The sequence below is a fragment of the Xenia sp. Carnegie-2017 genome, unplaced genomic scaffold (genome assembly GCF_021976095.1).
Source record: "Xenia sp. Carnegie-2017 unplaced genomic scaffold, XeniaSp_v1 HiC_scaffold_25, whole genome shotgun sequence".
NCBI classification, from domain to species: Eukaryota; Metazoa; Cnidaria; class Anthozoa; order Malacalcyonacea; family Xeniidae; genus Xenia; species Xenia sp. Carnegie-2017.
In genome coordinates this window covers 2,016,314-2,041,288 of record NW_025813488.1, presented here as the reverse complement: position 1 = coordinate 2,041,288, position 24,975 = coordinate 2,016,314, and the positions used below count along the sequence as shown (strand labels likewise).

General features: G+C 37.2%; 2 protein-coding genes across 2 annotated transcripts; both read right to left on the bottom strand.

The window, feature by feature from the left end:
• Nucleotides 1-65: 65 nt before the first annotated feature.
• On the bottom strand, nucleotides 66-2,865 carry LOC124452411. The gene is made up of 2 exons (XM_047002940.1): nucleotides 2,300-2,865; nucleotides 66-860 (listed from the first exon to the last, which is right to left on the bottom strand). The coding sequence occupies exons 1-2, from the start codon at nucleotides 2,438-2,440 to the stop codon at nucleotides 444-446; spliced, it is 558 nt and encodes a 185-aa protein (XP_046858896.1). The 5' UTR covers nucleotides 2,441-2,865; the 3' UTR covers nucleotides 66-443.
• A 91-nt stretch (nucleotides 2,866-2,956) lies between these two features.
• On the bottom strand, nucleotides 2,957-24,498 carry LOC124452412 (disco-interacting protein 2 homolog C-like). The gene is given in 42 exon segments (XM_047002941.1): nucleotides 2,957-3,550; nucleotides 3,659-3,782; nucleotides 4,652-4,820; nucleotides 4,902-5,034; nucleotides 5,542-5,603; nucleotides 5,960-6,057; nucleotides 6,060-6,129; nucleotides 6,748-6,824; nucleotides 7,161-7,252; nucleotides 7,631-7,761; nucleotides 8,517-8,818; nucleotides 9,517-9,558; nucleotides 9,870-9,993; nucleotides 10,079-10,159; nucleotides 10,468-10,574; nucleotides 10,831-10,871; nucleotides 11,049-11,140; nucleotides 11,221-11,268; nucleotides 11,349-11,399; nucleotides 11,967-12,051; nucleotides 12,409-12,536; nucleotides 12,666-12,758; nucleotides 13,064-13,200; nucleotides 13,287-13,426; nucleotides 13,500-13,614; nucleotides 14,323-14,442; nucleotides 14,513-14,606; nucleotides 14,722-14,786; nucleotides 14,862-14,964; nucleotides 15,553-15,629; nucleotides 16,304-16,427; nucleotides 17,374-17,484; nucleotides 17,970-18,064; nucleotides 18,151-18,274; nucleotides 18,733-18,806; nucleotides 19,089-19,146; nucleotides 19,454-19,509; nucleotides 20,120-20,392; nucleotides 20,793-20,918; nucleotides 20,988-21,074; nucleotides 23,401-23,463; nucleotides 24,293-24,498. Coding segments are annotated over 42 exon segments (4,530 nt in total). The 5' UTR covers nucleotides 24,378-24,498; the 3' UTR covers nucleotides 2,957-3,297.
• Between the last annotated feature and the right edge of the window lie 477 nt (nucleotides 24,499-24,975).

The window sequence follows — 24,975 nt, the reverse complement described above, 5'->3', positions numbered from 1 at the left end:
GTCTTCAATCAAATCAAGGTCCCTTTTGATTACCTTTGACATATATCATCATAGTGGGCTGTTGATTTGGCTCTAAAACTATTTATTTCATCACAGTTTTTTTTATATGCTTACAATGAAGAGATAGAAATATATAAATGTCTCTCTCCATTAGACACCTTGTATCTATTAAACGAATCTCCCAAGAACCACTAGAATAGGTAATTTACAGTATTCTATTTGCAATACTGTGATGTTTCAAAAATACAATCTGTGCAACAAGACACTTTTTTTCATCTGAATTTGCTTCAAAAAAAAAGCATCAAAGAAATCTGTTTTGCAAAAAAATCATATATAACCCACAAATTGAAAACAGTTCCATTGCGCTGTTTAACATCTATCGAACAGACTGACAACATGACACTACACTAGCAGATTACAAATTTTTTAAAAATAAGCATTTCTTAATGATTATTTTTCATAAATCGTCGCCGCCTCTTCAACATTCGATGTTCAATCATTTCACCTTCTGGTGTTTCAGGTACAAGAACCTGTCCCATAATTCTTCTGGGCTTTGGTGTTCCCAAACTAAACAAATACTTATTATTGTTTGATACTTTGTATTCTGAAGTGGCATCACAAAGAGGCTGACGTGTCCTACACCTCAATGAATGATCTTCATTCTGTCTTAATGTTTTTGAGTTTCTTGTTGATTTTCCATCAGAAAACTGCAAACTCGGAAATGCATTTTGATTACCCCCTTTGACATGAACGATATCTTTCTGCTGCTGTTTTTCCCTAGCCAGTCGTGTTCTTGATGATTTTTGCCTTCGACCTTGTCTTGAACTATAATCATTATCTTTGGGAAATTGTGGCGAAACCTTAAGTATACAAACATTCCTTAATATTGTATTAGGTTCTGAATTGTGTGAGTTCCATTTGACGTCCTACAAAATCTGAAAATACTGCTATACACCTAATGCTGTATAAAAATTATACTTGATAATTACAAGTTTATAAACATAGAATACAGGGAGCAATTATAAAATACCCCTCTCCCTCCCATTTTTAAAAGATACCGTTAGAAATTCGAGGATATCGAATACATATTAAAACATAACAGTAAAGTTAAACTAAAGTATCAACTAGTTATCATTTATTATTTGTATAGTATCATCTAGTTATCATTTATGGTTTGTATAGTATCATCTAGTTATCATTTATTATTTGTATAGTATCATCTAGTTATCATTTATGGTTTGTATAGTATCATCTAGTTATCATTTATTATTTGTATAGTATCATCTAGTTATCATTTATTATTTGTATAGTATCATCTAGTTATCATTTATGGTTTGTATAGTATCATTTAGTTATCATTTATTATTTGTATAGTATCATTCAGTTATCATTTATTATTTGTATAGTATCATCTAGTTATCATTTATGGTTTGTATAGTATCATCTAGTTATCATTTATGGTTTGTATCATCTAGTTATCATTTATGGTTTGTATAGTATCATCTAGTTATCATTTATGGTTTGTATAGTGTCATTTAGTTATCATTTATTATTTGTATAGTATCATCTAGTTATCATTTATGGTTTGTATAGTATCATCTAGTTATCATTTATTATTTGTATAGTATCATTCAGTTATCATTTATTATTTGTATAGTATCATCTAGTTATCATTTATTTTGTATTTGTTATCAGTATAGTATCATCAGTTATCATTTATTATTTGTATAGTATCATCTAGTTATCATTTATGGTTTGTATAGTATCATTCAGTTATCATTTATTATTTGTATAGTATCATCTAGTTATCATTTATGGTTTGTATAGTATCATCTAGTTATCATTTATTATTTGTATAGTATCATCTAGTTATCATTTATGGTTTGTATAGTATCATTTAGTTATCATAGTATATCAGTTATCATTTATTTTGTATAGTTATCATCATCTAGTTATCATTTATGGTTTGTATTGTATCATTTAGTTATCATTTATGGTTATCATTTATCATTTATTATTTGTATAGTATCATCTAGTTATCATTTATGGTTTGTATAGTATCATTCAGTTATCATTTATGGTTTGTATTGTATCATTTAGTGGTCATTTATGGTTTGTATAGTATCATTTAGTGGTCATTTATGGTTTGTATAGTATCATTTAGTTATCATTTATGGTTTGTATAATATCATTTAGTGGTCAATATAAAGAACGAGGCATATTATATAAGTGGATAGCGAGTGGACGGATATTCTGTAATCTAGCCGAGTTAAGAAAAAGACATCACTTAGAGACGTACCCATTTGGCATTCAATAATCGTCCTGGTATACTTTCTTCAACAAGACAAGGTTTCTCGGCTGCAAACACGGGTGACATTATATGCTTCGCGCCATTAAGTGGACTTTCTACAAAGTCCAACGGTTCTTTGTGTCTTTGCATGGCTCCTTATCCACCTGCAGCTTCGTGTAGATTTGTGTAGAAAACTGTAAAACCTACAAATAAACACATTGTATACAATATAAATTTTAAAAACAAGACAAACTTCGTCCTAGATCAGTACGCTATACTTCATGAAAACAGAATGAAATGGACGAATTTTCGATTCGACGGAGAACTGGATCGAGTTCACATTCTTGTCTTACACATTTTAGTCGAATATTCAAACATAATGTGAAACTTTCAAGATACCATTTTCTAAATCAACTTTAGAGCATGAAATCAATTCTAACTTTCAGAAAAACATATTTAAAAAGATATTGCTCAAGCTTTTGGTTGAGTTTCAAGTCATAAAATGTGGCAAATAGCACGCAGAGTCGTGAAAGAAGAAAAAAAAAGTCGACAGAACCCTGCGACATTCCGAACTTACTCAACCTATAATTGCAATTAATACAGTAAAAGAACTTCATCAGAACTTAAAATGTACACTTTTAAAAGGCATGAATGGACAGTTATTAATTATTGATGTTTGTCAATATATTCTCGGACGATTTTCGACTACTTTAGATACATCACGATCCTATCGACTACTTTAGATACATCACGATCCTAACACTTCAACAAATTAATACTTAAAAATCTATACATTAAATTATCCTAAATGAAAAGTTTCTAAAATTCTACATCTTATTCTGTCTAAGAACACAGCACTACTACTTCACATAGTATGAAGACAGAAAAGTTATGACCTTCATTTACAATATCATCATTCTCCCTAATTCATATAACATATATATTTATAATTTCTACATAAATAGGCTTGTGACCCGCACGCCCGCAATGCTTGGAACCTTCAACCCTCACATATTGTACGCTACATAGATAGGATCAAGCTGATCCGCAAGGAAGGCATCGCGCAAATGCATACGCTGTTTTTCACCACGAGAGTTGATGGGAACAACCCGTGGATCTACAACGACAACTACGCCGACGACAAGTTGGTGCTCCTCGAGTACGATGTTTGTGATCAGCGGCACGACATCCAGAGCCTCGTTCTCGTTTGCCTCCAGCTCTACAACTACGACCAAGAGATTGGTCCACGTAAACACAGCACTACAATGGAAGAAGTCGGGTTATTTTATGACAATTTTGATGGTCATGACAAGATTCATTCATCCACTCATTCATTTGTTCGTTCGTTCCTTCACTCATTACCCTTACCTTTCACAGATAGATTTGTGACTGCGGACGACTGAATTTTCGATGTCGATGGGATGATAACGCATACCACGCAATGTCAATGCTTCGTGAAGAGAACCAACAACAAACAAGGCATCATGACGAGCTAAAAACAACACAGAACATGAAAGAGGATGAGTTAGTGCAGTACGCCAGTACTATATAACTCAATTTACCAGAGGGGGGCGAACACATGAAATCGTAAAAGTGTGACGTTATCGTATGACGTCAAAGATGATACGTCAGACTTCAAAAGTCTTGTAAGTCATAAACCCAAATGAAAAGAATCTTTATGTTTGAATCTTAAGTAATAGCCGAACAATCGGTCTACATCCCCAACTGTCCCCCCCCTCCCCCCCTTCCACTTCGTCAGTCCTGCAGTACACGGAATTGGCAAGGTAAAAATGTGATAGAAAACATTCGAAGCCACACAATTAACGGTGATGTAAGGTACTACATTTAAAAAGAGTTCTCATAAACTATTCAGATAACGAAAATAAATTGATCAAACACACAAGCAATCATTAGCTTGAATGGATTCTGGCAAAAAACGACATGACACCATCTTTGTATAAATAACATCAAATAGACTGAGGACGACAGTACTTTATGGTAAGTCTCTAGCGTGAGTTGTGTGTTTTAAACTATCACTGATCTTTATAAATGCCTGGATATAGAAAGGGATACCATAAACGTAGAAAATTGTTTGACACCTAAACTGGATGGTTTTAAAATGATAAATCTGGAAAAATTCCAAATCTTAAAAGCATCTCATCTTGGAACTGTTGACAGAATTCTCGAATCCTCAATCAACGCTGTTGCGTAAAAATATTCAAGAAAAATTTACCACATAACATTTTTTTATAATCCATGTTTAGGTCACAAACTACACACTAATAAATTAGTAATTAGGAGAACACACAACATCCAGGATAATTAATATATAGATCAGTAGAAAACGTCGATAAATCATACCTCCGTCTGTCTGCGTATAATCCGTCCTTTTGATGAACCCAAGATATCCAGTGCGCGCGTATTTGGTGGTCGTATTTCCGGTCAATAACTGAGCTTGAAAATGTTCCGTTGACTGGAGTGGGTTTGTGTTAAAATAACCAGTGCCATTATGAGGGCTGTTCACCCATATCTATAACGACAACAAAATCAACAGCCGTCCTTTTAAAACGATGCCGAACTCCTGCTTATTTAAAAGCAAAAAACCTCTTACTTCGCCCAAATGTGAATCTCCTAACGGACCTTTACTTTCTGGGTTGGCTATGATAACCTTGACGCCGGGTAAAATTTTGCCAGATTCTTGTAGGCAAATGCTGTGCGGACTTCCCTTTTCAACTAAAGTCACCCTTAAACATTTAAAAAGAACTTTCCATTAGTTGTCTGAAGTATGTACGGGGACGGAAATGTCAATATTTTGGGTGAAGAGAAAGTATCGACCAATCGTGACGTGAATCGACGATGACGTGACGCCTCCACGACACGTGACGTGACCCTCCACGACACGTGACGTGAGAATTGCCCTCCACGACACGTGACGTGACCCTCCACGACACACGTGACGTGACCCTCCACGACCACGACACACGTGACGTGAGAATCGCCCTCCACGACACACGTGACGTGAGAATCGCCCTCCACGACACACGTGACGTGAGAATCACCCTCCACGACACACGTGACGTGAGAATTGCCCTCCACGAAATGCGGTTGAAATTCACAGCAAATTGACATAAAGAAAAACGTTTTTAAGAAGTTTTGCATCGAACAAAAAAGAGAATCGTGCACGAAGACTTTTGCTGCAAGCTTTTCATTTGTTCTGTCGCTGTTCTGCGATGAATGAAAAAATAAAATACCTGTCATTCCGAAGAGCTCTAGTATCAACAAAAACGGTGCTTGTCTCGGGGCTGGCAGAACCCTGGGAAATATAAAAGTTTCATGTAAAAATTTTTCTAAAATCATACCGGTGCACATGTTGTGTAATGTAATGTAAAATCTTATTTAAACTGTAAGACTCGTTCGTCCACTTAAAGCTGGTCTTATCTGAGTTGACAGCATGTACAATAATCCCATTGTATTGTCATACTAAATAATTATACACAAGAACTACAAAAATTACTTAAATTTACAAACTACACCTGTGCGAAGATTTATACAGCTTCAGCAAATGCTTACAAACAGTTATATTAAAATTTTCGACAATTCTATATCTCTCAACCTCGGTTAACCTGCATGTTATCTTTCTAGCTAAAATAGAGGATCTTTGATGGATACCTGTGTACATATAGCGACATTAACACGACATCCAAAAGATGTACTGACGGATCTTGGCGAAAGACCAAGACCAGAAAACAGAGTAGAAAATGTCGTGTAAGGTTGATTCGAGGACGTTCTTCAGCAACGACAACACAAGATCGAACACAGGCAAGATTAACGCCTTTCGCCTGAAATAAGCAAAATGCAACATGGAAATCGCCCATCTTCAATAAAGGATTGTCGAACAGCACAGAAACGTATATTAAGTATAATTATAGACGGTAAACAATAGGTTACCAAAGAGCTACTTGACAAAATACGTGTACCCAGCAAGTGTGTTTTTTAACACGTCTGTACAGCTATTTTGCAGACTTTCAAAGCAGAGATGGATTTAGGGGAAAGGGAGTACACCCCTCCTTGCCTTGAGTAGAGGGGGCAGCAGGAAGGTTCAATACAAAATACTAATATATCAAACAATCAAGTAAAAGCAACTGAGGTCAGTGTTTTATGGAGGATGCGTCGTAAAACCTCCCAATCATGGTACAAAAAAGGCAACAGAATTCAACAAAAATAGTTTGACATTTTACGGGAACACGTAGCCACCGAAATCAAATACAAACTAAAGACCCCACTCCCCCGTACAAAATAGTGGATCCATCCTTATTCTAAAACTAATATTCTCCGTTATCCTGTTTCTAATTTCTAAATATCGCAGATGCAAAACATGAAACGAGATTGATGATTGAATAACTAAACTAGAGATGTGTCTTTATTTTCATTTAATCCATTTATAATAAAAAACTTACTCTTAAAGATGGGATGTGCTGACCAAGTCCTTTCGTGCAAAGATCCATTACAGGATAAGAACAAAACGTGTCACGTACTAAAACACACGCCATAATAGAACATCGTAAAATGAAAACAAAATAACGAGTAATAACGCTACATCTTACATCTAAAAACATGTAACGATACTCTCGTGTTCACTTTAGCAAACTGCGTTAACACAATACACAAACAGTTTATATAATACATCAATGCTAAATATATAATACATCAAATATATTCATCATACAAACAGTTATCATACATCATAACATCATATAAACAGTTTATATAATACATAAATGCTAAATATATAATACATCAAATATATTCAAATATATAATACATCAATGCTAAACAGTATCATGTAGTTCAATACTCAAAACCGTCATACCTTTGTACTGACTAACAACAGAAAGCCATAGAGCTGGATTTTGTTCCAAATCTCCGGGAGCAACAAGAATCGTATGATGACCAGAAAATATACTATAAACAAGAACAACACCTTATCGAGATACGTATCTTGACCGTGAATACTCTTGCATACATGAAGTGATATAAAGGTATTCTTGACTGAACTTGACTAAATATCATCTATTTTGTCAAATTGATTATTTCATTTAGAATTATATTTTAGAAATAAACTAGTGCATAAATATTACATAGTTTCTTTGTACGTTATTGTATGCAACATGTTATTAATATTAATTTAATATTTTGACTTGCAAGCATTGATATAACACAATTTTTAAGTGTATCGAATTTTGTAAATACTACAAGTAAACGGCCTCTCGAAAAACAGGTGCCTATGACTCCTGAAGAGTTACCGTTCTTAAATATTTACAAATAATAATAAGTACTTACCCAGTTAATGCCCACATTACGAATCCTAAACCTGAAAATGGATCGAGACAAAGACAGATGTCACGTGATGGGTAGAGTTCGCTGGACATCTTCATTGACCGACATAATGCTGCGACACCTGCATGTGACATCTGAAAACACGATAAAAAATCACGATTATACTCGACTTTCAAGCAAAAGTTGAATTTGATAAATGATACTCGTCAAAATAAGAAATTGATGTCAAAAGCAGCAATTAAGAAATACTAAGAATGAAATATTATTACTTGTATTTACTATTGTTATATTGTGAACACGTCACATCACAACGCATGTGTTTTGTAACTACCATGTCAATCAAAACAACTGTGGTTTACTCATATCCCTAACTATCATGTCAATCAAAACAACTGTGGTTCACTCATATCCCTAACTATCATGTCAGTCAAAACAACTGTGGTTCACTCATATCCCTAACTATCATGTCAATCAAAACAACAGTGCTTTACTCATATCCCTAACTATCCTGTTAGTCAAAACAACTGTGGTTTACTCATATCCCTAACTATCATGTCAGTCAAAACAACTGTAGTTTACTCATATCCCTAACTATCATGTCAGTCAAAACAACTGTGGTTTACTCATATCCCTATCATGTCAGTCAAAACAACTATGGTTTACTCATATCCCTAACTATCATGTCAATCAAAAAAACTGTGGTTTATTTATATCCCTATCATGTCAGTCAAAACAACTGTGGTTTACTCATATCCCTATCATGTCAGTCAAAACAACTGTAGTTTACTCATATCCCTATCATGTCAGTCAAAACAACTGTAGTTTACTCATATCCCTATCATGTCAGTCAAAACAACTGTAGTTTACTCATATCCCTCACTACTCATACCTTCACACCAGTCAAAACGCCAGTCGTGGAAACACTGAAGTCAACGTAAGCCAACAGTTCAGCTGTTGGAGGGTTATAAGGTCGAAGAAGTTTCTTCTTCGGGGGATCATCTGTGTTTAGAAGGTGAGGCCAATGCTTGTTGTTAACGATATGTAAGGCTTCTTTAGATTTTAATAATTTAACAATAGCACCAGTAGTGAGAATAGCTTGTGATTGGCTCAATTCAATGACCATGCGCAGTGTAGGCAGCGTTGTCGCAATGTTCTTCAAAAAAGGTGGACGAATAGGGATTGGGATGAGACCTGAAGGATAAACGTAGGCGAAAAAACAGTTCAGTGAAAAATAGCAAGACAGTGAAGGATAACAGTAGGAGAAAAAAACCAACAGCAAATATATTTGAGAAATAAAAGCATTAGCCAGTACAAACACGAAAAACATCTTTCATTTCTTTTTTTACAAAATAACAATAGTGCAAGACAGATGAATTTGAAACTATTGTTTTAATTTTTCCTTTAACATCAATTCATGATTGATTTGCAAATTCTCTTTGATTGATTTATATGATTGAGCTCAGATCTGGTTTGCAAAGGCTAATGCAAATTCATCTATGGACCAATCAGCGAAAGCGTTGTATTGTTGTTATTTAATACGTAAATATAAAAATTTGTACTGCTCAGAAGTATATTTTCCGAACACGCGTTCCGAACTCGTTCGAAAATGCGTTCCAGTTGCGTTCCAATTGACCGGTAATTGTCATTTATACTCGATATACAAGTGTTCAATTTCGGAAATTTCCATGTTGCACCGAGTTAAATTGGACAATCGGGAACGCGTTCAGAACGTGTCCCCAAATTTTCTTGGAACGCGTTTCGGCCGCGTTCGAAACGCAAATGAAACGCGAACGCAGTGTTAAGTTACTTCTAAGCATGACCAATCAGGGAAAGCGTTGTATTGTTGTTATTTTAATAAATACAAAAATTTGCAAGAGCAACTGTCTTACCAGCATACAAGCAGGCGTACACAGCAACAATCAGATCGATTCCTGAATAAAAATGGATAAAAACGCAAGGGTGAACAATAAATTAGTCGCTTAGAAATTTCACCGTTAGTCATTGGTGATATGTCACGTCTAGGGGACTTTATAGGAAACAAATCTTCAAACATCAACGCTGGGTACCCCGAGAATAAAATAGGGTAATACAGTACTTGATTGATAAATTAGGGAATTACGGTACCTGATGGATAAAATTGGGAAAATACTGCGCCTGGTGGATAAACTAGGGTAATGCAGTACTTGATTGATAAATTAGGGAATTACGGTACCTGATGGATAAAATTGGGAAAATACTGTACCTGGTGGATAAACTAGGGCAATACGATCTCCTGAACTCAAGTCACCGCTCTCCATCGCCATCTGAGCAACTCTTTCGGCGCGTTTGTGTAACTGAAGACAGCTTAGTGTGGATGACAAACCTCCCTATGAAATATATAGAGATACTTAAAAGATAAAAGTTTTGGTGTAGTGAAGCAAACGTATACATAATTTGATTTCACGTTCATACCTTGACGTTTAGTAAGGAGAACAAAATGTGATCAGGTGTAGACTGCGCTCTCCATTTTAAAATCTCCGCTAAAAATTGAAACTATACAAAACAAGTTCATGCGTGAGTATGGAAGAGGAATGAGAAGTGTGGGGAGGGAAGGGAGAGGAAGGGAGATGGAAGGGAAGAGAAGGGAGGAAGGAGAGGAGGAGAGAGGAAGAGGAGGGAGAAGGGAAGGGAAGGAGAGAAGGAGAGATGGAAGAGGAGGAGAAGAGTGGAGGGAAAGGAGGGAAGGAAGGAAAGGGAGAAGGAAAGGAGGAAGGAAATGGAATAGCAAGGAATATAAATTTGATAAATATATAATATTTTATGATGCACCAAACCCACTTCCTTTCAATAAGAACTCCCACCTTCTTATCTATCTCGCTACTGATCTCCCCAATCTCTCGGCCCGAGGCCTCCCCGATCCTCGTTCCACGTAGAAGATTTCCCACCATAACCGCGCCTGGACCTGGTTCTAAACAATAAAACCAAAAAATATACACCATTTTTCTTGGACAGATGATCAACGCTAACAGTCAGCGACAGCAAATGATTGTAACATTCACTTCCACATTACATTAAAATCATTGGCAATAAAAAGTAAAAGACATCGGAAAAAACCTATAGAGGTGTTCCGTTGCTGTGACTTCATGTGACCTCTTTCCCAAGGTATCAAAAACTCAATAGTTAACTAAGTATTCGCGTTGATGCAGATATGTACAAAACCGTACCTTGATATTTTCCTCGCGGTTTAGGAAGATTGGTCACGCATCTGTAGAGAAATAATTTGTTTACCCTATTGTTGATCGAAAATTATTAAATCGTCAAATATCTTTTTAATGCATAATGGGGTGTAAACCTAGGAATGAGGACACATTGGGATATTAGATGGATGCATAAACTTACGCATGAGTACACATTAGGACATTAGATGGATGCATAAACTTACGAATGAGGACACATTAGAACATTAGATGGATGCAACGAGCCTTCCAAAAATCTCTGTTTCGTTTCTAACACATGAATGCTGCCGGTTGAGGTCTGAATAAGAATGAACTGGGTTACTCCAAGTATATACACATAGCGGTAAGGAGATTTGAAATGAACAAAACATGTTGTACCTTTGGTAAACCACCTGGACTGAGAAGACACAGACAGTAAATACCGACCTGTAAAATCATACATAAATTCAATCAAACTGAACTGCTGAAATCATCAGTAGCGAAGAACACGAGTTTGAAAATCTTACGCTGTGAATACTGTCAACGGCTGGGATCACATGACTCATCCATTCAAAGGCCTGGAAAGAAATTAAATAATTCAATCGTGGCATGATGAGTTGAAGATATAAAATAGAAAAAAAGCATCTTAATGACCATTATACGAATGCTATTTTATTTCCATCCATTATCAAGCTATTTAGTATACATTTCTATGATAAATTTGTTTTCATAACAAAGTGGACCTCGAAATGTTTGAGTGCGACTTGCTGACTGGTGAAAAAATTGACACTGGTGATATTGTTGGCAACAGATTTTTGGCGAGAGGCCGTCACTGGATAAGGGGCCTGGGAACTGTTATAAAAACATGGCTGGCTGTTGAACAAAAAGAAGAATTGGGAACTTTTGAAACGTCCTATATATCTTAAAAATAGTTTATCCAAGACTACGAAAAACCGGTCAAGGCATTAGCAAACGCACTTTCGGAAAAATCTTCATGAAATTGTTTTGCCATGAAAGGCGGCATCCATGTTTTTGGAAACAAAACACGCGCTTACAAAGAGTCATACAACATCCAGGTAAATAGACATACAGGTCAGTGGAGGTAGCATACCAGTTCTATATTTACTGTCTTAGATCATAGGTACCTCATTTTCATTACAATCTGGTCTCTGTTCAGCTACGACAACGATTCTTTCTTCGCGTAAAACCTTGATACCAAATATTGCGATCCTGTACGTATCAAAAAGTTTCATAAGTTGTCGAAATTGTACACACGACAAAATTTAGGATAAATTTTGCACATGTCAAGAGAAGATCACTCTTGAACAGTCAAGGTCTATGAAACTTTGAAAGATGAACAAAAAAAAGACGATCATAGAACATTCAAATTGATCTTCATCAACTTTCACACTTTATCCTCAAACACGCTGAAATCAAAATTACATTCAGGTACATTCAAGGACAAAAAGGACATTCAAAGACAAGCAAGGACAATTAAGAACATCCAATGACAAACAAGGACAAACAAAGACATTTACTTTTCTTTCAAGCCTCATTTCATGTATCGGTCACGTGAATTTCTCATACCTTCCTCTGTAAACGAACTTGATCGGATCAACGGCAAGGATGGTCGCCTTAAGATCATCGGAATTATGTCGACGTCCAGACACCTTTATAAGACCATCAACTGTACCACATATGAACACCAGACCGCCCTTCATAATGACAACCGTATTACATTCACAAAAGTGCACAAAAACGCAATTTTTCAAGACTTTACTTTTAGGAAGACTTGAGTAAAGTGCACTTGAAGGCATTTTCAAAAACCTAAATAATTCACTTACCGGTCCAAGAAAGCCAAGCAAACCCGTTCTCACATACTCCGAATAATGTGAATACTGCTCGACAGGTCCACCGTCTGAACCAAGAGGCTGAACCTGGAGGAAAATCAAATAAGATAAAAACACCAAATACAACTGATGTGCGACTGAAAACAAATAGAATTAATTTATGACTAAAGATAATAGAACTAATGCAAGTCTGCAGATGATACAAGTGATGTAAGACTAAAGCTAAATCAACTGATGTATGACTGACGAGGATACAAATGACATAACTACAAAAGACGGAAAGATATACGGTTAATAAACAAATCAATATCATCCACACAACACATACATAGACTTTATCGTGATGTTTAAATGGCCGTTCTACCCAACGTTTTTTCTAAATCTTCACCAACCTTGAAAGCATAATTTGTCTTTCCAACTAATCCAAAGTAGGCACTGCCAACTGTTCCACTAGCAACACAAAGCTCACCAACTTCGTCAGTCTTACAAAGATTTGGTCGCCCGTCTGGTTTAACAACTACAATTTTAACTGCGGAAAAAGAAACGCAAAGTTCACGTAATAGTACTTAATTTGTAAATAAACAACAAGTAATTTTGACAGTTTTTCAACCTTACCCCCGGGTGGAACAGTGCCACAGTCCTGTAAAGTCAATGACGTTACAGAACCTTCTTTATCGACTCTCACGACACCATAACTGAGACCGTTTAGGGACAGCACACCTCTACCTGTAGCCGTTGAGCCGGGCTTTCCTGGCCTAAAAAGTATGAAATAGTTAGATTTCCACTCCAAAAAAGTAGAGATTCCTATTCTTTTCGAGATATTCTCACCTTCTGATGGCAATTGTTAATGTTTCGGAAGAGCTGGCGCAGGGACACAATGACTCTGGTTTCAGTCCCTTTGTTTGGAATTCACTTATGAAAGCATCACATGCAGACAATGACCCTAAACATATGGATATAAGGAACATTAGGAGATACTTGCATTAAACGCGTAACAATCCCAAACAAATACAATTCCTTTTAATGAAAGGAGTGTGTTTGGAGAACGGTTTCGCGACAATGCTTGTCGAGCTTTGACAACAATAGACATCCATTTTCGAAGCACCCAAATACGGCGGGAAACATTATGTTGTTAGTGCGGCAACATCTCTATTTCTACTACCAAAGCACCCAAATACGGCGGGAAACATTATGTTGTTAGTGCGGCAACATCTCTATTTCTACTACCAAAGCACCCAAATACGGCGGGAAACATTATGTTGTTAGTGCTGCAACATCTCTATTTCTACTACCAAAGCACCCAAATACGGCGGGAAACATTATGTTGTTAGTGCTGCAACATCTCTATTTCTACTACCAAAGCACCCAAATACGGCGGGAAACATTATGTTGTTAGTGCGGCAACATCTCTATTTCTACTATCAAATCTGATCCATTAACACCAAAGCGCGGTAAAGCCAAAAATGAAGAACAAATAATAAGAGCGAAATTAAAGAAAGAGGTAATTTCCCATTTGGTTAGTGAGAAAACAATCCCCAAACTGCGTATCGGTAGTTCATATCGGCGATCCAAAACCGGAAATAAACACAAGCGCGCAAAGCATTTCCTCGAGACTCATTCTTAAAAAGATTTGTAGAAAATCAATACTTACATGGATTTGCTCGGTCGGCCAGCAATAACATTCGAATCGAGCTTAGATTCACGTCCTTGATCTCCTTGGTCGCATGAAGCGACCAATGTAAGTCTCGAGATGATACCAGAGCACAGGTCGCTAAGGATGCGGTAGGATAAGTTAGAGATAAATGTGTACATACGGGTATACGTAGTTTACAACGTTCTACCTCTTTGTTTGGTGATCACTTGTAACCACATAGCAGGGTTGACTTTCAATATACTTCCTGGTACAAATATCACATGCATGCCATTGTAAACACTCTAGAAAACAATAACACACTTGGGATAAGATGGCGCACAAGGGGGGGAGGCAATTCCCAAACAATGAAACATGGTACGGGGGTGGGTGGGTGAATTCATAAACCATGAAACTTACAGTCAATATTGAATGCCATAAACCGACTTCTCTTTTGAAGTCGAGAACGCTCACCATTGCCTCACCTAAGAAAATCATTAGGTTAGGTAAGGGTATAGGATTTGAAGAATGTAGGCAAAAATTGTACGTAGAAATTATACCAGCTGTGTAAGAACAAGCTTGAGTCACCATTTGACAATGTGTGAGTAAGTTTGATCGCGTTACTGTGACACCAAGAGCTGAACCATCTTTGCCTATTGTAGACTGTCATATAAAGGTATGAATAAGACTACAGTGTTGAGGTAATAATATAGAAGTATAGGTAACAATATAGAAGTATAGGTAACAGTATAGAAGGATAGGTAACAATATAGAAGTATAGGTAACAGTATAGAAGTATAAGTAACAATATAGAAGTATAGGTGACAATATAGAAGTATAGGTAACAATATAGAAGTATAGGTAACAATATAGAAGTATAGGTAACAATATAGAAGTATAGGTAACTATATAGAAGTAACAACATAGTATATATATAGGTAACAATATAGAAGTATAGGTAACAATATAGAAGTATAGGTAACAATATAGGTAATAAAATATAGAAGTATAGGTAACAATATAGAAGTATAGGTAACAATATAAGTAAGGTATAGGTAACAATATAGAAGTATAGGTAACAATATAGAAGTATAGGTAACAATATAGAAGCATAGGTAACAATATAGAAGTATAGGTAACAATATAGAAGTATAGGTAACAATATAGAAGTATAGGTAACAATATAGAAGTATAGGTAACAATATAGAAATAGGTAACAATATAGAAGTTTAAACGTAAACAAAGTTCGACAAGATTGGACGGAGGTCGCCAATCCTTCGGAGGCTTTCCAACTCTCTCCATGTAATACCAACGAACATTTGGCCAACCTACACCATAATAATTAAAATCAAGAACACAAGATCAAACAGGACATTCAATCTTGACTAACAATTGAGCAACATGATCGACACAAAATTGCTATTAAACTCAAAGCACGGAAGCAAAGCCGGCTTTCTTCGTAAGTATTCTCTTTAGTCTTTCAATGTTATTTTATTTTCAACCTCATTTGATGAAAAAATTTTTTTAGTAATATCTGAGTACTGATCATTGAACTGAATATAAACGGAAGGCCACTTCCCGCCAAAATTTGAAGCCAGACATTTAACTAGTCCCAATCTTTCCACGCACGGTCCAAAAAAAGTTCATTTACGATATTTAACTAAAATGCGTGACTTCGCCACACGACTTGCTTGTTCAGTGGTAAAATTTGCCTTCATACAAGTACAGGAGTGTTTATGAAAAGGTAGCCTTCCGGTTACATATTTCATTGAATGTACAAACAATACACGAAAATTTACTCTTGAGGAAAAACCCTCATTAAAGTCGTCGTTAAATAAAAACACAAGTCTGCGAAAGTTTTCATTTCTTCGCAATGGATCATTTAAGTAGAGCAAAAAAAGACATGATAAAGATACACTACATAAAAGATTATTATATACGTAGCTACGTCTTGAGAAAAATCTATTTTCATTGCCAGAACGAGTGTTCGAGGTAATCAAACCTTTGAAATGAACGATGTTGCCTGTTTCATCCTTCGGTAATGTTTTGAAACAAGTTTCGGTCGAGAGAACCCATGAGACTCCACAGCTTCCAAGAAGAAACCCAATCTGCTGACCGCCTGGATCCTTGTAATAGAAATGGACAGATTGAATGTTGGCAGATAAATGAAACTTATCCCATAAAGACCAAACTCGTCCCATCATATTCAAACTTATCCCATCATGACCAAACTCGTCCCATCATACTCAAACTTATGCCATCATAACCAAAGTCATTCCATCATACTCAAACTTATCCCATCATGATCAAACTCGTCCCATCATATTCAAACTTATGCCATCATAACCAAAGTCATTCCATCATAGTCAAACTTATCCCATCATGACCAAACTCGTCTCATCATATTCAAACTTATGCCATCATTACCAAAGTCATGCCATCATACTCAAACTTATCCCATCATGACCAAACTCGTCCCATCATATTCAAACTTATGCCATCATAACCAAAGTCATACCATCATACTCAAACTTATCCCATCATGACCAAACTCGTCCCATCATATTCAAACTTATGCCATCATAACCAAAGTCATACCATCATACTCAAACTTATCCCATCTTGAACAAACTTATCCCATCATGACCAAACTTACACCATCATGACCAAACTTACACCATCATGACCAAACTTACACCATCATGACCAAACTTACACCATCATGACCAAACTTACACCATCATGACCAAACTCGTCGCATTCTATTCAAACTTATCGTTAAAAAGCTCGCATCATATCTAAACTGATCCCATCATGATACTCAGCTCACTCATTTATGACCAATCTCATACCATCATACTCAAACTTATCCCATCATAACCAACCTCATACCATCATACTCAAACTATTCCTTCGTGACAAAACTCAATCCATCATATCTAAACTCGTCCTTTTTTGATAAACCTTGTCCCTTTATGACCAAACTCGTCCCATCATATACATTTTCATCCCTCGAATATTTCTACACAATCCCCAACAACGTAACCAGCGGGTAGATGTATACATACGTACCTCCCTGGTTTTTGGTGGTTCGACGGCAACGGGAGTAATGCCAGCCAATAGGCAGCCATAGAATGCCGTAGAAAAGCCAATAATATCATCGGGATGGTACATCAAAGCCACCTTAAAAAGATAAAAAATATGACGTAAGAAAGATTTTATAATATTGTGTCGATTACATAACAATTTGCTCAATGTCAGTGTCGCAGAGAAATAAAAATGAGATCACGCATGCTCTGAGAAATGAAATAGAGTGCAAGGAGTCTGGGCACAAATCTCGGTAGTGGTGAACAGGCCATCTTAGATCAGTGAGCGACTAATAGCAGAGATGGCTCTTCGACATCGAGTCTTCCAGAACTAGTCACAATTAACCTATAGCTGTTTTTCTATACTAGGCGGTATTTTTTCATTGAGACGATTTTATTTCATGAAAATTTTTGAAATTCCTTCAAGTGACCAGAGCAGTTGAATTTCAAATAAAATTAATGGAAATAAAGTTCTTCGATGATAAGCTTCCGCCATCTGAAAACAGCCTCGTTTAAAGATAGAAACCTACGCTAATAATCCAAGTGAACTTTCAATGACTGGCATGAAAATTTACCACGTACCCTGTCACCCATCATTATAGAAGTTCCGTCTTTAGGATTACCAACTTTGTTTAGTAATGTGAACGCGATTTTTTGTGCTTTGCTCAGCAGTTTTCCTATACGCGAAAAGAAAACAACATTCGAACAAATTGCATGAACGAATCATAGCAATAAGAGAATGTAATTTTATATAAATACGTACCATATGTAAGTGTGTAGGATGTTTTGCAGTGATTGTCAATGGTAGATATGGCCGCTGCTTTGTGGTGACTTGTACCATATCGATACAACGATTCTTCTAAGCTGTTTCCCCATTGAGCTTGAGACTAGATAAGGAAAAAAATTTTCAGAACAAAGAAAGCTGATTTCGTGATAAGTTTGTGACAACAAGATGTGAAATTCCAAAGCAATTAGCATCTAAAGAGATATCTATTTCCTTAAAGGAAAGGCTTTACAGCATCTACAGAGATATCTACACTCTAAACAGAATGGTTTACAGCATCTAGAGAGATATCTACCCTCTCAACAGAATGGTTTACAGCATCTAGAGAGATATCTACCCTCTTAACAGAATGGTTTACAGCATCTAGAGAGATATCTACACTCTAAACAGAATGGTTTACAGCATCTAGAGAGATATCTACACTCTAAACAGAATGGTTTACAGCATCTATAGAGATATCTACCCTCTTAACATAATGGTTTACAGCATCTAGAGAGATGTCGACCTCCTAACGTGAATAAGCATACAGCATAAAGATATATACTGTATCTATCTTCTTACCTGAATGGGTTCACCAATTGACGGTTTCGTCGTGATGCCTTCTGGTTTTGGGGCACTGGGATCGAGTTTTGGTTCTGAAAGATGACAGAGGATGTAGAGAATTTTGAAAAAACTCATTTCAATAGAAAAATTCTCAATGCTTCAACTTTATCACAAACTGGAAAAAAGAAAGTTATCTTTAAAACAAGCATAGTAAGTTGTGAAAGATGGCGAGCCGTGGGTGAGGGGGAGGGGTGGCTGAGTCATAGCTAACACAGAGCCAACGAAAGCGCATAAAGCTGCTGAGGCAACAAGAATCAAGAAAAGGATTTGGTCAGTGAATGAGAAGAAAGAAAATGTACATTTTTATGTTGTACCTTCAACGATGTCGTAATCATCTGTGAAATACTGCTCCAGTGGTTTACGCTTTGGTCTCTAAATACACAAAAAAACCTCGTTATTGTCGTCACTAACAGTTTACCGAACTATCGGAAAAATTAAACGCTCTTTCAGAGATGGGAAAGAAGGTATAATTTTGGTGATGTTCACCTTTCATTGACAACTTCGTGGACATAGTTTGGGATGTCCAGGCAGGGGGTATTATTTTGGTAATGTTCACCGTTCATGGACAACTTCGTGGACATAGTTTGGGATGCCCAGGGAGGGGGGGTATTATTTTAGTGATGTTCACCGTTCATTGACCACTTCGTGGACATGATTCAATTAATTTCAAACAACTTACCTTAAGCGTGTTCAACAGTTGTTGAATCTTATTTGAGACCTTTCCTGGTGAGGAAGCTGTAAAGAATACAATACGGAGAGATAATTCATACTGCATTTTTCAATATGTAAGGTAGCTGGTATAAAGTGAAACGTTTGAACCCGGGAGTAAGTTTATGTCAAGTGACTCTGAAAACGACTATAGTTAAGGCTGTTGACATGTCAGTCAACACCAACAGTGGTTCCCAGGACCACACTGACCATGGCGATATACATCGACAAACTTATCCTTCTCAGGACCACACTGACCATGGCGATATACATCTACAAACTTATCCTTCCCAGGACCACACTGACCATGGCGATATACATCTACAAACTTATCCTTCCCAGGACCACACTGACCATGGCGATATACATCGACAAACTTATCCTTCTCAGGACCACACTGACCATGGCGATATACATCTACAAACTTATCCTTCCCAGGACCACACTGACCATGGCGATATACATCGACAAACTTATCCTTCTCAGGACCACACTGACCATGGCGATATACATCGACAAACTTATCCTTCTCAGGACCACACTGACCATGGCGATATACATCTACAAACCTATCCTTCGTGTACTGTTTACGTACGCAATTTACAACAACAATACAAATCAAAAAGCGTGAACTTACATTCAGTATTGGAATCCGACTCGGAACCAAGTCTAATTGATGCAACGTGCATTTGACTGCGTCTTTTCAGGCCCGCCTTGGAACGATCGCCTTCGATCATGACGGGCTGCGCAATGACAACGTCTTCTTCCATTGGTGACGTGTTGTTCTTAGCATTTAACACCGTCAGGTCTTCGGTCACATGTCTGTACTTATCTGGAGTGGGATTGTTTGATGGTGTGTTTCCATTTGACACTTTATCAGTATCATCGTAGTCGGCCAACGGAATTTCAACTGGAAACACAGTTTGATCGTTAGTAAAAAGGAGTTTATAGTGTATGTTAAAAGGGATGGAGTCGTGATGGTTTTTCAGGGGGGTGCTGTAGTTTGGTGTATGGTGGGGTGCAGGGGGGGTGCTGTAGTGATGGTGTACGGTGGTTCTTGTTGCCATAGCATGTCAGACTATTTTGTCAAATTGTGTTATCTTTTTATAATTGGGAGATTTTAGAACTGTCCTCCATTAAACACTAAACACAATTTCTGTTACTTTTGGAATACTATTATTTTGTAAAGAACCCATCGGGCCCCTCCTCTAGCCAAGGCTAGTAACAAAAGTAGGGCTTTGCTCCTTTTCCCTAATTCCATCCATGTTTACATATGGAGAGAGAGTTTGAGTTGGTTCAATACAAAATACCTTCACTAAGTTCCGTGGCCACTTTATGTCGAAGTGACTGCCTTTTAAATGGTAAAGGTCCATGAGATGGAGCCTGAGATCGCTGCTGCGCCAAAGCAGCCTGGACAACTTCGGCACGCAAACCTACTGAAGGTTTATTTAGAATGAAAATCACATATTTTTCACATCAGGACCTGACTGACCAATCAAACTCACCTGGCATTGGATGATAAGGAATGTCGGAACTAGGACTGAAGCTGTTGCGGTGTGTTTTCTCATTTGCTGGAGTTTCAGTTGGTTGTCCTGGAAAATACAAGGTATAACATGAGATTTGGGCAAATATATCAAGAAACATTCATTGCAACAAGTGTACTGTTCAATAAATATTTATGGCCTAGTGGTTACGTATGGTGTAGTGGTTATGTATGGCCTAGTGGTTATGTATGGTGTAGTGGTTATGTATGGTCTAGTGGTTATGTATGGTGTAGTGGTTATGTATGGTCTAGTGGTTATGTATGGCCTAGTGGTTATGTACGACCTAGTGGTTATGTATGGTCTAGTGGTTATGTATGGCCTAGTGCTTATGTATGGTCTAGTGGTTATGTATGGCCCAGTGGTTATGTATGGTCTAGTGGTTATGTATGGCCTAGTGGTTATGTATGGTCTAGTGGTTATGTATGGCCCAGTGGTTATGTATGGCCCAGTGGTTATGTATGGTCTAGTGGTTATGTATGGCCTAGTGGTTATGTATGGTCTAGTGGTTATGTATGGTCTAGTGGTTATGTAAGGCCCAGTGGTTATGTATGGTCTAGTGGTTATGTATGGTCTAGTGGTTATGTATGACCTAGCGGTTATGTATGGCCTAGTGGTTATGTATGGTCTAATGGTTATGTATGGTCTAGTGGTTATGTATGGTCCAGTGGTTATGTATGGCAAGTTGTTATGTATGGCCTAGTGGTTATGTATGGTCTAGTGGTTATGTATGGTCTAGTGGTTATGTATGGTCTAGTGGTTATGTATGGTCTAGTAGTTATGTATGGTCTAGTGGTTACGTATGGTGTAGTGGTTATGTATGGTCCAGTGGTTATGTATGGCCAAGTGGTTATGTATGGTGTAGTGGTTATGTATGGCCAAATGGTTATGTATGGCCTAGTGGTTATGTATGGTCTAGTGGTTATGTATGGTCAAGTGGTTATGTATGGTATAGTGGTTATGTATGGTCTAGTGGTTATGTATGGCCTAGTGGTTATGTATGGTGTAGTGGTTATGTATGGTCTAGTTGTTATGTATGGTCTAGTGGTTATGTATGGCCTAGTGGTTATGTATGACCTAGTGGTTATGTATGGCCTAGTGGTTATGTATGGTCTAGTGGTTATGTATGGCCCAGTGGTTATGTATGGTCTAGTGGTTATGTATGGCCTAGTGGTTATGTATGGTCTAGTGGTTATGTATGGTCTAGTGGTTATGTATGGTCTAGTGGTTATGTATGGCCTAGTGGTTATGTATGCTCTAGTGGTTATGTATGGTCTAGTGGTTATGTATGGCCTAGTGGTTATGTATGGTCTAGTGGTTATGTATGGTCTAGTGGTTATGTATGGTCTAGTGGTTATGTATGGTCCAGTGGTTATGTATGGCCAAGTGGTTATGTATGGTGTAGTGGTTATGTATGGCCAAATGGTTATGTATGGCCTAGTGGTTATGTATGGTCTAGTGGTTATGTATGGTCCAGTGGTTATGTATGGCCAAGTGGTTATGTATGGTGTAGTGGTTATGTATGGCCAAATGGTTATGTATGGCCTAGTGGTTATGTATGGTCTAGTGGTTATGTATGGTCTAGTGGTTATGTATGGTCTAGTGGTTATGTATGGTCTAGTGGTTAAGTATGACCTAGTGGTTATGTATGGTCTAGTGGTTATGTATGACCTAGTGGTTATGTATTGTCTAGTGGTTATGTATGGGCTAGTGGTTATGTATGGGCTAGTGGTTATGCATGGCCTAGTGGTTATGTATGGTCTAGTGGCTATGTATGGTCTAGTGGTTATGTATGACCTAGTGGTTATGTATGGTCTAGTGGTTATGTATGGTCTAGTGGTTATGTATGGTCTAGTGGTTATGTATGGCCTAGTGGTTATGGCCTAGTGGTTATGTATGGTCTAGTGGTTATGTATGGCCTAGTGGTTATGTATAGCCTAGTAGTTATGTATGGCCTAGTGGTTATGTATGGCCTAGTGGTTATGTATGGCCTTGTGGTTATGTATGGTCTAGTGGTTATGTATGGCCTAGTGGTTATGTATGGCATAGTCTTGGTGTGCAGACTACGTTATAGCTGCTATGCTAGATGATTTTAACAAAGAATTCTCCTTATTTACAACACAAATTTCATCATGGTGAGTATGCCATTGTTCTCTTACTCCAAGGGGAATGGTTGCACAACACTAATATACAAAATTTTCAACTCATTAATTATTCATTCATTTCATACTTGTGCAGACTCATACAGCCAGCAGATGTTGATTAAATATACATTATCACAATAGGGTCATTAATTATACATCAGGATTATATCAAGGAAGTCAAGGGCAATAAAATGACAATTCATGCTGAAATGTCTGGCCTTGACTACACCTACCTTCCTGCAGACGAGCAAAGATCTTTGCTCGTTTCTTTTCATATCCTTTCTGTGTTATGTCACCTTGAACAAAAATAGAAAACAAGGTCGTTATGCGCAAGCCACCTCACAGCATGGATCTCGTAAATTGCGAAACATGAACGAGGTCCGGCAAGCCAACAACAAACTATGTAAATACTTTCGTAAACTGCTGTTTGTCATGAGAAAGTCACAGATTCATGTCAAGTAATAAGCTTCTTAGTAGAAATTCCAACAGCACAACTAGTCGAATTACAGACATTTTAGGCATAGCATAGCTGAAATTCAATCGCTCGTGAAATTTTTCGGTAATTCCCACAGTAAATACAGTGCATACCCATTCGCAAGGTGAATTTGGGAATATGTAATCAAAAATTAGCTGTATTCTCTCACACAATCACAGTATTTTGATGAAATGCTTCAAGAAACGAAGTAATGCTTTGGTTTTTGAGCTGCAGGTCAAACTTAATCATACCTGAGATGACTCGGAACGCAATGAAAACGACAAGTCAAACAGGCACGTTAAATGTTGACAAGTGAGATTATTCCGCTGTGAAACGCGGAACTCCTCAAGCACTGGAACAAACAGAAAATCACACGATAGCCACATCACGTAAAATGACAATATGACAAATTTAAGTAGAAGCCAAAGATATTAGTGTCAGTGTGTGTTTGAGTGCAGAGAGAACACAGCCTTTAATCGCGTTTACCGTAGACGATGTTGAATAAGACTTTTAAAACACAAGCATATGTCGACGTCGAGCAATGTCAACAATCCATGCCAAGCAAGACACGCAACAGCGATATTTTCACAGAAAATTAAACTCTTTAAGTAAAACCGTCTGGACGATGGACGATGAAACGAGCTGTTTACCTTCTTCCAACTCGATGTCCAATGCTTTCAGTTCTTCTTCAAGACTTGGAGGATACGTGGAATAGTCTTTAGTTGCCATTGCCATACCGAAGCTCCCGTCAGTCGAGAATTCTTTGATATTTTAAGTACAAATTGAAGTGTAATATCGACTTGGCCAAGTCATTGTGTGTCATTGCTTTCTTTGTTAAAAATATTTAAAATTTTGAGCCTGCACAAAGGAAAATATTTTCCCAGCGGTAATTATGACATACGTCATGTTGCCTACGCAAACAACCGCCATCAAATTCTTCACAAATAAAAAGATCTTTATCTTTTTTATGGATGCATTGCATTGTATTCATTTACAAAAATTTCATTTATCATAAGGGATAGTTGGAAGCTATCACACATAACACAACGCTCTATGTTGTTCACGAGTACAAAGATCGAATGGAAATCAGTCTTTATAAACCACTATTCAGCAAACATTGATGGACCAAGCTGCTTGCCTCGACGGCCGAACCCCGAAAACATGCTCAATCCAGAGCCCCTCACGACCGCAATTGTGAACAATCTGAAAAAAAACAGTATTCAACAGAACATGATGCAATAAAGCCAAAATTACTGAATTCCATAAAAGGAATGTCGTTGTGCTAAAGCCAATATTTGACAATGAAAATTCGGAAGAAGAAAAAACGCAGGAG

What these genes read in the sequence shown, in the direction of transcription:
- LOC124452411 (XM_047002940.1), bottom strand. Translation starts at nt 2,440, where the DNA reads ATGCAAAGACACAAAGAACCGTTGGACTTTGTAGAAAGTCCACTTAAT. An exon ending in GATTATTGAATGCCAAATGG is followed by an intron (nt 861 to 2,299) that starts GTACGTCTCTAA and finishes TGTATACTTAAG; the next exon opens with GTTTCGCCACAATTTCCCAA.